Source organism: Podarcis liolepis, assembly GCF_965112155.1.
Source record: "Podarcis liolepis genome assembly, chromosome: 4".
In the NCBI taxonomy this organism is placed as follows: Eukaryota; Metazoa; Chordata; class Lepidosauria; order Squamata; family Lacertidae; genus Podarcis; species Podarcis liolepis.
Window position 1 is genome coordinate 73747190 of NC_139558.1, and position 12783 is coordinate 73759972.

Sequence of the window (12783 nt, forward strand, 5' to 3'; positions counted from 1 at the left end):
CGAACTGAACAAGTTTGGAAAAATGATATATTCAACAGCATCACAAAGCAAAATGGGAAAATGTGTATGTTAGGAATAGAAGGATCAATTTCTGTTTATTTTTCCAACCTTGTTCAGTTCGCCATAGATCACAGTGACAAAAGTGGCACATTATAGCTAGATGTGTCATATTCCTTTTGGCTGCTTGCTGACTATGTCTCTAGAATATATCAGACCTTTGCAGGAGACCTCCCTCTGAATGAATCCTGAATTACTAGACCTGAATATATATATATATATAATGTGTGATGGAATAGAAAAAACCATAGAAAATAATCCTGGAACTGTGGGGGGACCCCATATTTATTTATTTATTCATTCATTCATTCATTCATTCATGTGGGTATTATATACACTTATACACTTTGCATCAACAAAAATGATCCCAGGTCAGTCTACAATAAAATACAATAAAAATACAATAAAAACAACAGTAAAATTGCAACATTGTTAAAACAGCAGTATGTGAACCAAAAACCCAAAAGGCCTGGCAGAATGAAAAATATCTGTGTGGTGTCTCGAGGATGACAAAGAAAGTGCTAGGCAGGCTTCTCTAGGAAAGGAGTGCCATAATCAGGGTGCAACAATACGACAGATCATATAAAATATGGAAATGATCAGGGATTAGATCTGGGAGGGATAAGAGCATAGAAAATGATCATATATTGGTCTGTCTAGCTAAGCATTGTCTACACAGACTGGCAGAAACTCTCCATGGTTTCAGGAAGTGCCAGAAATTGAAGCTGGGACCTTCTGCTTCCAAGACGTATGCTCTACCACTGAGCTATCATCATTCCCTTTGGTGTGCCCTGTAAAAGGTAAAGGTAAAGGGACCCCTGACCATTAGTTCCAGTCGTGGCCAACTCTGGGGTTGCGGTGCTCATCTCGCTTTACTGGCCGAGGGAGCCGATGTACAGCTTCTGGGTCATGTGGCCAGCATGACTAAGCCTCTTCTGGCGAACCAGAGCAGCGCATGGAAACGCCGTTTACCTTCCTGCTGGAGTGGTACCTATTTATCTACTTGCACTTTGACGTGCTTTTGAACTGCTAGGTTGGCAGGAGCAGGGACAAAGCAATGGGAGCTCACCCCGTTGCAGGGATTTGAACTGCCAAACTTCTGATTGGCAAGCCCTAGGCTCTGTGGTTTAACCCACAGCTAGCTAAAATTGAAATTATTGAATGAGCTGACGTCTTATAATAATTATAAATAAAGAATACGAAAGCAATTAAGACGAAAGGCAGCAGTCCATGGCCTGTGTTCACTCGGCTTTGCTTGACTGGAGGAAGGCATTCCAAACTATGTTGTTTCAGAAACTATATTTCCCAGTCCACAGGTAGTAATAATAGTGAGCTGGTGGTTCGACATTGTTTGATTATTGATTATTTAATTTCTATACCGCATAGTTTATTAAAGATATCTCTAAGCGGTGTACAGAAAACAGAAGCAATAACAGACAAGGTAAATAAAATATTGCAAAAATACACAGTAACATAAAAATGGTACATTAATGCAAAGTTACTGAGATATATATAAATCAATATCAATTCATTTTCTTTCTGACATGCTGAAGTCTAGCTGGTCATGAGCTGAGATATGCTCATTGTGGTTCTGTGGACTTTGTTTTTTCTGTCCACGTAGTGAATGATGTTCTTCACCCAGGGACGTTCAAGTTTCACACAGACCCTGGAACCATCTCTTAATGTTAATCTGCAAGACAACAAAAGGCAAGCCAATGCAAATAAGTTATGTGGCTTATATTCTTGTTTATAGTCCAAAACATCTGGAGGGTACCAGGTGAGGGAAGGCTGTTCTACCTGTAGCTTGAATGCATGTTTGTCACATTATGGAGGAAAGCAGCTTTGTGTGGGGATGTGCTTGCAAGGGGAAAGTAGTCTTTAAAATATAATGCTGGTCTAAATGAACTTTAGTCCGGCTCAGCAAGGTCTAGTTTTAGTTTTTCTTATGTTCTTTCTCTGAGACCTTGAACATTTCCATGCATATATGGCGGCCATTCAAGATGCTTCAACGTTATGGGAACTACAACTCCCATGATGCCTAGCCACCACAGATACATGGCACATGCAAAGGTGGAACCAATGCTTGCGTTATGAGGTAATCACCCTCCTGAGTCTTCTCTATCACACATATATACACTGCTCTAATATTACCTATTATTAACCCTTTGTTTTTCCTCATGGAATGAATCCCCTCCCCAGCTTACTTGCTACTTTACAGTTGAAGACTAGACAATATACCCTAGCGTTACATTGCAGAAGAGAGCTGTGATCGTGATGAGATAAGCTGATGTTAGCAATCGCTGCTTAAGTGCACTAGGATAAGTGCTAACAAGGCCTGGACCTGATCTTTATAATATAAGATTGATTTATAACTATACTTGTAAGAATTAATAAGAATCTGTATAAAGGTAAAGGGACCCCTGACCATTAGGTCCAGTCATGACCAACTCTGGGGTTGCGGCGCTCATCTCGCTTTATTGGCCAAGGGAGCCGGCGTACAGCTTCCGGGTCATGTGGCCAGCATGACTAAGCCGCTTCTGGCGAACCAGAGCAGCGCATGAAAACGCCATTTACCTTCCCGCCAGAGCGGTACCTATTTATCTACTTGCACTTTGACGTGCTTTCGAACTGCTAGGTTGGCAGGAGCAGGGACCAAGCAACGGGAGCTCACCCCGGTGCGGGGATTCGAACTGCCATCCTTCTGATCGGCAAGTCCTAGGCTCTGTGGTTTAACCCACAGCACCACCCGCATCCCTTTAAGAATCTGTATAGTCAGCACTTATTTAGTAGGAATTAGTGAAATGTCACATTCCTGGTAAACATTTTGGAGGAAGGGACTATTTGATTTATAGAGGTAAGCCCCGAGTAAGGTCCCATGGTTGGGTCACTGGTGTTGAATGCTTGCCTATCCTTTAAGTGCATTCTAGGATGGCATGAGAGTCTGCCATTAGCCACTCAGCTGTCCCCCTTTTGATGTTCATAAGAATTCCTCTGGCTGTATATGACCTAAATCATTATAAGGCCACAAGAATATGCCAAAATAATAGCAAACAGATACTCACATCGCGTCTTTCACTAGTCCATGTTCCAGCTTCTCGTAATCAACAACTCTTTGCTTCTTGATTGGTTTTTCACGATACCCCTTACAGACACTTTGTGGCCTGGTCTGAGACCCAAGGCTTCCTTAAAAAGACATAAAATAGGAGGGGGGAAATGAAGCTTTCACTTTTATTTTATTTTTTGTTTTCCTTAAAGTATAATTCCACCATGTGATGTGCAATCCGTTGCAGATTACCAGTCTGGAAGAGGAAGTTTGAAATTGCATCAAGAAGCAGAGCGGTGGTTCATGTTCTCATCAGAGTATGTTGCTCAGTATCAGCTATGCCCAGAACCCTTTTTGTTGAATATAAGGGAGCTCTGGACCCAGCTGAAAGAACAGAAAGCACCTGGCACATGTTTAAAGGGGCAAACAGGTTGTCATGGTCAAGGGTCTGGAAACCAAGCCGTATGAGGAATTGTAGAGTTGGGATCCCTGCCAACTCTACAATTCTATGATTCTATGATCACAACAAAAATGTGGATAATAAGAACAACAAAACGTGATTATATCTTCCACAAAGATGGAAATGCTTCAGGGATGCAACACAGTCAGTAGACAGTTGCCACACCGGGAATCAACAAATGTGTCAATTTTGGTTTTGCTAAGTTTCTAATTTTTCCAGTCTTAAGTTCAGTCTTCTACATTTCTATAGCAGTTTGCTTTTTTTTTAAAGTCCTCATGAAAATTCGCCATCACTTTATGGATAATTTCTCATATTATGCACATTTATTATGTGGTTTTGCCTAATATACACATCTTACAAACCTATTTTCCCCAACAAAACATATTTTTGTATGTTGTTTCTGCTAATATAGGCATTTTATGCACACTTTATCCCAGCATGTGCATTTTTCACTGCATCGGGGGAACTGCATTGCAAAATTCAGAGTATTTCAAAGGGTGTTTGTTTCCCTTGACCTATTGAATTGGAATGTGCAAATTAGGGAGGCTCTCCTTTAATTTTGAAGCAAATCTAACTTCTCTCCATCTCCACCTGCACACACATATATCATACTTTATCATCATCCATAAAACAAGACCTTGTATCTGTTTCGGGAACTGGATACACAATAAAATGGATTGGGGTTCTGGCTGCACTGAAAGCTGTTTTGCCAGTATCTAAAGCAATATAAGGATTTTATCCCAAAAAGCAATTTGGATGCTACTGCTGAATAGCAGAATAAAATCACACACATACCTCTTATAATGCATACACTGAAGAGCTCAAGGAAAGCAATGGCAAGAATGGCTGCCATATAGAATTTCATGGTTGGACCTTTCCTCAGGTGACGAGAGTGCAAGTATCTCAAGACTCCCTTCACCAGACCTTTATAGGTCACTGGACATTTCCTGTGCAAGTGGCGTAATGGGGAGGATGTGGAGCAGATGATCATTTTTGTCCAACAAAACTTTTCTGTGCTGACACTCACCGGAAGCTTTTTTCCTGTTACGATATGGTCACTTTCTAACATTTCACTGGTTAGTATTATTTCAGGCACAGAAAAAAAGTGTGGTGGAAACCAACCTAGTGACATCACTAAGCTGTATGTGAAGCCACATAAACCAGAGCGAAAACTCAGCTCAGAAAGCCAGCTCATATAAACAGATGACCTATGGTGGGACTAGGAAACCCCAGACCTGAAAGATAAATGCATCCCACCAAGGCTCTCAGGATAGTCCCTAAGGTCACACCCCTTACCTGCCCTGCTCTGCTTCCTTTGGGTGCTTTTGGATGGCTGGACCATGTCCTTGACAATCTGATAATGATAGAATGAAAATCACAGGAAACAGTGGTGTCTTCATGAAATATGGTTTTATTCACACCTTTAAACAGACTGTGTGTAAGATGGAAGGGTGTGCAGCATTAACACTTCAACAGAGTTTGTTCTCCCATTAGATATCTAGGTGGTTACCCAATGCCACTGGATTATCACAGAACAGAATTGGGCACCTGTATGTTCCCAGCTTCAGCTGCAAGTTGAGATTGGTCCCAGGTCTATTGTTCTCCTACACAGCAGTAAGGAACCTATATCAGCTCAAGGGCTGCATTCCCTTCAGGGTGGAGAAATGAATTTAAATTGTATGTTTCTATAGTAGGCTAGTTTCTACATGCACATAAAAATGCACACCTGTCCTCCATCCAGGCAAGCATGAGGCATGATCAGAGTTCAAGGACACATTCCAGTCAGGTAAAAGCTCATCTTTTGGAAGCATCTCCAGCGACTAGTTTCTGTGGCAGCCAGTCACCTATAACCCAAAAGATACAACGGACTTTTTGAAAGCCATTAACTTAACAAAGAGGTTTGTTTTGATCATTTTAGCAGTCTCATTTTCTACAGAATCTCATCCTACAGGTGTAAAACAACAGGATTGGAGGGGACACCGAAGATGACAACCAGGTTAGCTCCCAATCCCATGATAATATAATAATCACACACACACACACACACACACACAGAGAGAGAGAGAGAGAGAGAGAGAGAGTTAAGTCCAGTCAAAGGCGACTATAGGGTGCAGCGCTCATCTCGCTTTCAGGCCGAGGGAACCAGTGTTTGTTCACAGACAGCTTTCTGGGTCATGTGGCCAGCATGACTAAACCGCTTCTGGCGCAGCGGAACCCAGTGACAGAAACCAGAGCGTATGGAAACGGCTTTTATCTTCCCACCGCAGTGGTACCTATTTATCTACTTGCACTGGTATGCTTTCAAACTGCTAAGTTGGCAGGAGCTGGGACAGAGCAACAGAAGCTCACCCCGTTGTGCAGATTCAAACTGCTGACCTTCCAGTCAGCAAGCCCAAGAGGCTCAGTGGTTTAGACCACTGCGCCACCTGCTCCCCTATTCAGCACTCTAAGGGAATGCATCTCCATGTAATTTCATGGCAGACTCTAGAGCTACACAGACAAGATGCAAAATTACACTTGCTCCTAATAATATCCTTCATGTCATCAGGTGGAAAAGCAAGATGTCAACAAAGTGTCCATGAATTGCTGGAATCTGCTCATATTGTAAATATAAAACTACTTCTGGAAATTGCCCCAACAAATGTTTATAGATATTGTAGATTAGCCTGATGAAAACAGGCACCAACGATACCAAGAACAGGGTATGTGGATGTTTCATCTTATAATTATATCAGAAAAATTGTAATATTAAGGGTTCTTTTTAATTATATTTATTTTTTAAGAGATCTAATAAGAGTATTTGAAATTAAATGTACATTTTTTAAATATCAAAGCTCATCTTTCACTTTTTTTAACTCCTGTCACTCACAGCACATAAGGTATGTTGGTGTACATATCTGTCAGGGCGCTGTCAGCGGCTCCCAGCTAGTTGCCCAGGAAAATATAAAGACAAGGAAAAGGCTCTTACAGTCCTTTTTTTTATTTCAAACTTTACAGAGACAGTCTATAGAACCCAGCCTCTGGGATAATGGCATTGTCCCGAGTGAATCTCCACCCCCCTTCTCTCCCACTTCCTCATTCGTCGTCATCATCATCTCCTCTACAGGTGCCACTAAGTGCCCTCTGTCTTCGATCTCTTTACTCTCCTATTTTTAAGGCTTGCCGGGTTCTGGGAGATGGTGGGTCTGGAAAGCTTTCTAGTGACAATGTGTCAGCCAGCTGCTGCTCCAGCTTTGCCTGCTGCTCCTCTCCTCTCCCCACTTCCCCCCTTATCTGCCTCTGAGCTATGAACTCCCGCAAACCACTGTTGTAAATCTGTACTATCTTCCTCTTCCTCCACCCTGGAAGGGTCAGGATGGGGAGGTGGTCTCCACTCCTCCTCCTCCTCTGCCCAGCCCCTGACAATATCTTCACCTTTCATTCATCTCATGGATGGAGAACCTGTGACCTTCCACATGTTGGACTACACTCCTATAATCTTTGGCCATTGGCTATGTTGGTAGGGCTGATGGGAGTTCAACAACATCTGGAGGGGGCTGCAAGTTGACCACTCCTAATCTAGGCCCTTGTTTGCATCAGTGGTATTTTCTTCCAAAAGCATCCAGTAAGTACTGTGCTCTAGAGATTTTAGCGTTTGCATCCCAAGTAGGGATATCTTTCTTATTCGGAAGTTTAGCCCCTTTAATATGCACAGCTGCCCATGGAAACATTTTCCAAAAGCCATTAATTTCTGCATATATTTCACACTGCTTTACCTCTTTCTTTCAGCCTGACCTACAAAACAAATTCAGTGTGGGTGATGACTGAACCGATGTTAAGGTACTTGAACATAATCACCGTATTTTTTGCTCCATAAGACGCACCTAGTTTTTAGAGGAGGAAAACAATAAAAAAATATATTATGAAAGAAACAGTGGATGTATGATTTTTGTGGTTCATGCTTTCCTAGAATGCTTTTAGAACCTTATAGGTCCACCACATATGATAGAAGGCGCCTTCCTTTTGCTTACATTTCCAGCAGATATTTGCACTTGTCTTATACATTTTTACAAGCTTACTAGGAGTCAAATACCACCGGTACATCATTTTCATATAATTTTCTTTCAGCGTACAACATGCTGAGAATTTCACCACCGCCCAAGCCTCCCTTACCTGTTTTGCGCAGCAGTGCCTTGCAGCAACAATGGCAGATTCTGGTGAGATCTTGTGAGATCTCACTGAGCTCTTGCAAGATCTTACAGAGCTCATGAGATCTTGTGAGATTTCAGGAAGATCTCACAAGATCTTGCTAGCCTAATACTGTTATTAAACCGACTAGATTTAGTAGGATTATGCATAGGGTTTCCATGTTGGGTTGCAGCTAGCACTGTCAGCAGGGTCAGGTCCTGGCACTTACATGACCTCCCACTACTGACATTGTTGGTGCTGGCAGGGTTGAGTAAGGTTGGCACAGTGAAAACACACCAGTGCAGTCATGCTTTGGAATACCAATTGCCCTCCCCCAGGATATGTCATTCCCTCTCCAACCTGGTTTTCTTCTCCCCACCCCAGTCAGTTGGCCTTCCCTGGCTACTGAGCACACTCTGTCCACATTGGCCTGCTTTTGGTTTCCACAGTCCTGCCAATACTTTCCTTGTGCGTGAGACAGTGGTGCTGGTTTGGTCCCACGGCCAACAGTACTCACACCCGATCATTAGAAATGGAGCGAGTGATGATCTTTGAAGTCCTGTTATGGTTCTCCATTGGTACACATGAGCCTCTTCTCTGAGCTACACATTTTCTCCCTGATTTGTGTGGTGCATTGTGGCTCTTCTGAGCAGCATCAAGATGAAACCATAGACACATTACTGGTTTCCACTGCAGAGAAAGAACTTTCTTTTGTTCCTAAAATAAAACTGACTTTTGAAGTGCTAAAGCAGTAACCACATTGTGGCAGGAAAAAGCTGTCGATGAGGGGCTAGCAGAGATGAAGGTTTTTCCCCCCCTTCACCTGACTAGAAAAAAACCAAGCCTGAAGTGTGTTCTCAGATTTTCCGCCTCTCATCCTCCCCATTACGCCTCTTGCTCAGGAAGGGTCCAGGAAGGGTCCAGCGAGCTATAAAAATCTGCTGAGGGGAACCCTTAGTTACTTGTAGTCCCATCACCTCAGGAAAGGATCAACCATGAAACTCTACACAGCAGCCATTCTGACCATCGCTTTTTTCGAGCTCTTCAGTGTATATATTATTACAGGTATGTTTAAAATATTATTAATAGTAGTCGTATGTTTTTTTCATATCCTGGGAAGCGTAGTTTGTTAAGGGTGCCAAGAATTGTTTGAATACCCTTATTTCCCTCTCTGAGCTAAAATTCGCAGAGCAGTTTAGCAATCCATCTCCACACTGGGAATTCTGAGAACTGTAGTTCTCAGAGGATAAATGTTGTTGTTGTTTAGTCATTTAGTCATGTCCGACTCTTCGTGACCCCATGGACCAGAGCACGCCAGGCACTCCTATCTTCCACTGCCTCCCGCAGTTTGGTCAAACTCATGCTGGTAGCCTCGAGAACACTGTCCAACCATCTTGTCCTCTGTCGTCCCCTTCTCCTTGTGCCCTCCATCTTTCCCAACATCAAGGTCTTTTCCAGGGAGTCTTCTCTTCTCATGAGGTGGCCAAATAGGGGACTCCTAATGATAATTTCCATATGGATGCTGAAATCTTTTTCTGTGCACCTATGTTCCTACCTGGATTGATAAAAGCCGAGAAATGTTTTCCTTGCAGTAGAAGTGCAGTTTTCAGGGTGGGGGGGGGAGAGAGAGATTTCAATCACCACCCTAAATGAGTAACAGTTGTGCCTTATTGTATTGTAAATCCAATAGCTAGAAGACCAACAGGAATCAGAATCACTTACAGACATGCAAGAACAAAAGCCCTATAAAGGAACCCCTTTATTTTTTGTATTTTAAAGTTGTTTTACACTTTTAAATAGCGTGTTTTTATATTTGGGAAGTTTTTTAAATTGTTGTACCTACCCTGAGACATTAGGGTGAGGGGAAGGAAATAAGTTCTAATTCTAATTCTAATAATAATAATGATGATGATGATGATGATGATGTTCCTGATTATTTGATGCCAGTTTAACTTATATTTTATCTCTTTTTAAGGAACGCTTGGATCTCAGACTATGGCACTCGACTCCTGTATAACCTTGGAGACAAATGAAATGAACATCCGAAGATTTGCTAGTTATACAACCCAAACCAGACCAGTAAAAGCTGTGATGTAAGTATCTTGCCTAATCTTCAACTGTAAAGTAGCCTACAAGTCTGAAGAAAGAGACATGCTTGCGTGACTTTCCAAAGAAACACAGATTCCAGTTAGAAGTAGTAGTATTACCAGTGTATACTATGCAATGTTCATTCCATGTTCTATCTGATAACTGTCTGGGTGGGTGACCAAATATGTGATTAATATAGGAGACTATTGCATCATGGCTATGCTCTGCCTCCCTATCAGAGGCAGCATGCTCTTGCCCTCGGGTCCCAATTGCATGCTTCCCATGGCATCTGCTTGGCCACTGCGAGAACGGGATGCTGGACTAATAATATTAATAATAATAATAATAATAATAATAATAATAATAATAATAATAATAATTTTTATTTATACCCCACCCTCCCCGGCCAGAGCCGGGCTCAGGGTAGCTAACACCAGTAAAATTACAATAAAAACACAATAGGGGAAAAAACTAATTTAAAATACTAATTTAAAATAACGCCCTCCCATCAGATGTCAAAGCTATAAACAACTACCTGACATTCAGAAGACATCTTAAGGCAGCCCTGTTCAGGGAAGTTTTTAATGTGTGACATTTTAGTGTATTTTTGGTCTCTGTGAAAGCTGCCCAGAGTGGCTGGGGAAACCCAGCCAGATGGGCGGGGTACAAATAAATTATTATTATTATTATTATTATTATTATTATTATTATTATTATTAGATGGGCCATTGGCCTGATCTAGCAGGCTCTTCTTGTGTTCTTGTTTTAAGGGGAGGCATCTAATAGTGTCCAGCATTCATCATTCAAACTTCCAACCTATTATTGACACCAATCCAACCGGAAGCCAATAAAATTTTAGCTGCAATCCTTTGCAAGTCTACTCAGAAATAAGTCTCATTGAGTCCCATTGTGCTGGATTCCACTTCCACTAGGAAGTGGACACAGAACAGCTGCCCAAAGCACTGTGTTTTATATTTCACATAGAAATACAATCCACAATAATTCTTCAACAAAATTAAACTTAGTGATTTGCTTTCTATTCTCTTGCAGCTTAATCACCAGAAGAGGTGTCAAGGTCTGTGTGCCACATGATCTTCCATGGGTGACAAAAACCATGAACTACTTGGACCAAAAAAAGGCAATACAACAAAGAAGAACAACATCTAGGAATATGACCCGCTAAGCTGCAGCACATCAAATCATCAATAGCTGCTCATAACTTTGGCTAATTCCTGACTGGAAATAAAGTTACTGAACTGATGTAGTTTCACTGGAATCTATTCATCCATCAAAGCAATGTTGATGCAATCACAGCATTTTAATGCTGCCTTTAGTCTTAATTATTTTAGGATAACCTTTTTTATTTATTGGAAGAAGGCAGTTCTTTCAATATTTTCAATTGTAGCTGTTTTCAGTGTTTGGGGAGTACTTATTCAGAGTTTCCCTTTTCATCATATTGTTTCTCTGGTTTATAGTGTCCTTCGAAGACAATATTAATCTAGAGTGTTCTATGATTGCATACAACTTATTATTCCCCTCTTAGGATGGCTGAGGGCTTCCTGTGCTTAAGATATCACTGATTATACAAACATAAACCTCAGGGGATGCTGGGGGTTGCGGGGAGAGGAGCCCTAGAAACCAATCTGGCACTTACAAAATGATGAGGCCCCCATGGATATTCAGAATGTCCTTTTATCTCATGAAGCTTCATGTGAATAGCCAGATTTCTAGGTAAAGCTCATCACTCTTCCACAGTGCCAGTTAGCAAAAGAGTTTTGGCCCTAGCTAGGTCACTAAGATACATATGGCTGTAAGGAGGTTGTTCCTATTGTGCAAATATATGAGGAAATAGCTAATAGAAGGAAAGCAGTATCAAGAAAGAAATCAAGGACAGGCCTGTTTATTAAAACGGATGTGGACTTATGTATTGGAATAAATAGAACGAGCTGCCTGTAATTCAAATTTGTGCTTTCTTCATCTGCTTCATGTTTAGTACATGATCACTGGAAACTTTTGTGGAATGTATAATACTGTCTCTTGCTGCCATTCTTCAAAATTGTATACCTTTTCGTTTCCTTGATTTTTTGAGGGGACTGTCATCTGTTTTGAAGAACTTTTAAAAATTAATCAACTAACTTCCTGTCATTGGATCCATTTGCTGATCAAACTAGACGTTACAGCAACAGAATACAGGTGACAGTGAGAATATTTGAAAAAGATAGCTATTATTGTTTTTGGTCAAGAGTACAAAAAGAATAATGCCACGCAATCTTTTGAAGAGCATCTTAAATGTCTTAGCTGAATGAAGAGATATACTTATATTAATTCAAAGACATTCATGTGAACTTAGTTGTTCATTCAGTTGTTGGTTTTACAACACTTGGGATCAAATTACTTTTACCATGCTTTTACTATGCACTTAATAAATCAGTCCTTTGAATGATATTTTATATCCTTTGGTTATTAACAGTAAGTAGAATCTACCAGGAAGTGCTTTTGTACAAATCCCATTGAAATCTTAACAAGAACATTTCATCTCTTTACTACTTGCTCGGGTTCTTTTCAGTTACAACATGGTGTAACAGAACACAAGAAAAATCTGATGAAATGTTTGGTACTGTGTGTGTGTGTGTGTGTGTGTGGATAGATAGATAGATAGATAGATAGATAGATAGATAGATAGATAGATAGATGACATATATATAGAGGGAGGGAGGGAGGGAGGGAGGGAGGGAGGGAGATGATAGATAGATAACAAGTTCCATCCTATTCCTAGTTTTTTACCAGTTCAAACAGGTAAGGCATGGCAACCAAATGAGAAGATTTAAAACAGCCTTTATCCACTCTGCTGAGGTCTGAGAGTTTAATTATTTCAAACATTCACAAAGAGTTGGGCATTCAACAGCTTTTACTGTGCTCAGTGACTCTGACTGGATAGTTATCAGTCTTTTTCTGCCTTGGAATCTCT

At 41.1% G+C, this 12783-nt stretch overlaps 2 protein-coding genes across 2 annotated transcripts; one reads left to right on the top strand and one right to left on the bottom strand.

Annotated features, from left to right (window-relative positions):
* Positions 1-312: 312 nt before the first annotated feature.
* On the bottom strand, positions 313-4552 carry LOC310705915 (uncharacterized protein). Its single transcript, XM_083500883.1, has 3 exons — positions 4356-4552; positions 3120-3240; positions 313-1747 (listed from the first exon to the last, which is right to left on the bottom strand). Exons 1-3 carry the CDS (start codon positions 4549-4551, stop codon positions 1612-1614), a joined length of 453 nt encoding a protein of 150 aa, XP_083357009.1. The 5' UTR covers position 4552; the 3' UTR covers positions 313-1611.
* Positions 4553-8602: 4050 nt separating this feature from the next.
* Positions 8603-12258, top strand: LOC310705757 (lymphotactin-like). Its single transcript, XM_083500584.1, has 3 exons — positions 8603-8792; positions 9703-9820; positions 10866-12258. Exons 1-3 carry the CDS (start codon positions 8723-8725, stop codon positions 10996-10998), a joined length of 321 nt encoding a protein of 106 aa, XP_083356710.1. The 5' UTR covers positions 8603-8722; the 3' UTR covers positions 10999-12258.
* Positions 12259-12783: the final 525 nt, after the last annotated feature.

Coding starts and splice junctions, on each gene's coding strand:
- LOC310705915 (XM_083500883.1), bottom strand. CDS start 4,551: ATGATCATCTGCTCCACATCCTCCCCATTACGCCACTTGCACAGGAAA. Junction 3,241..4,355: donor CAGTGTATGCATTATAAGAG/GTATGTGTGTGA, acceptor TGTCTTTTTAAG/GAAGCCTTGGGTCTCAGACC. Junction 1,748..3,119: donor GGACTAGTGAAAGACGCGAT/GTGAGTATCTGT, acceptor GTTGTCTTGCAG/ATTAACATTAAGAGATGGTT.
- LOC310705757 (XM_083500584.1), top strand. CDS start 8,723: ATGAAACTCTACACAGCAGCCATTCTGACCATCGCTTTTTTCGAGCTC. Junction 8,793..9,702: donor CAGTGTATATATTATTACAG/GTATGTTTAAAA, acceptor TCTCTTTTTAAG/GAACGCTTGGATCTCAGACT. Junction 9,821..10,865: donor AGACCAGTAAAAGCTGTGAT/GTAAGTATCTTG, acceptor ATTCTCTTGCAG/CTTAATCACCAGAAGAGGTG.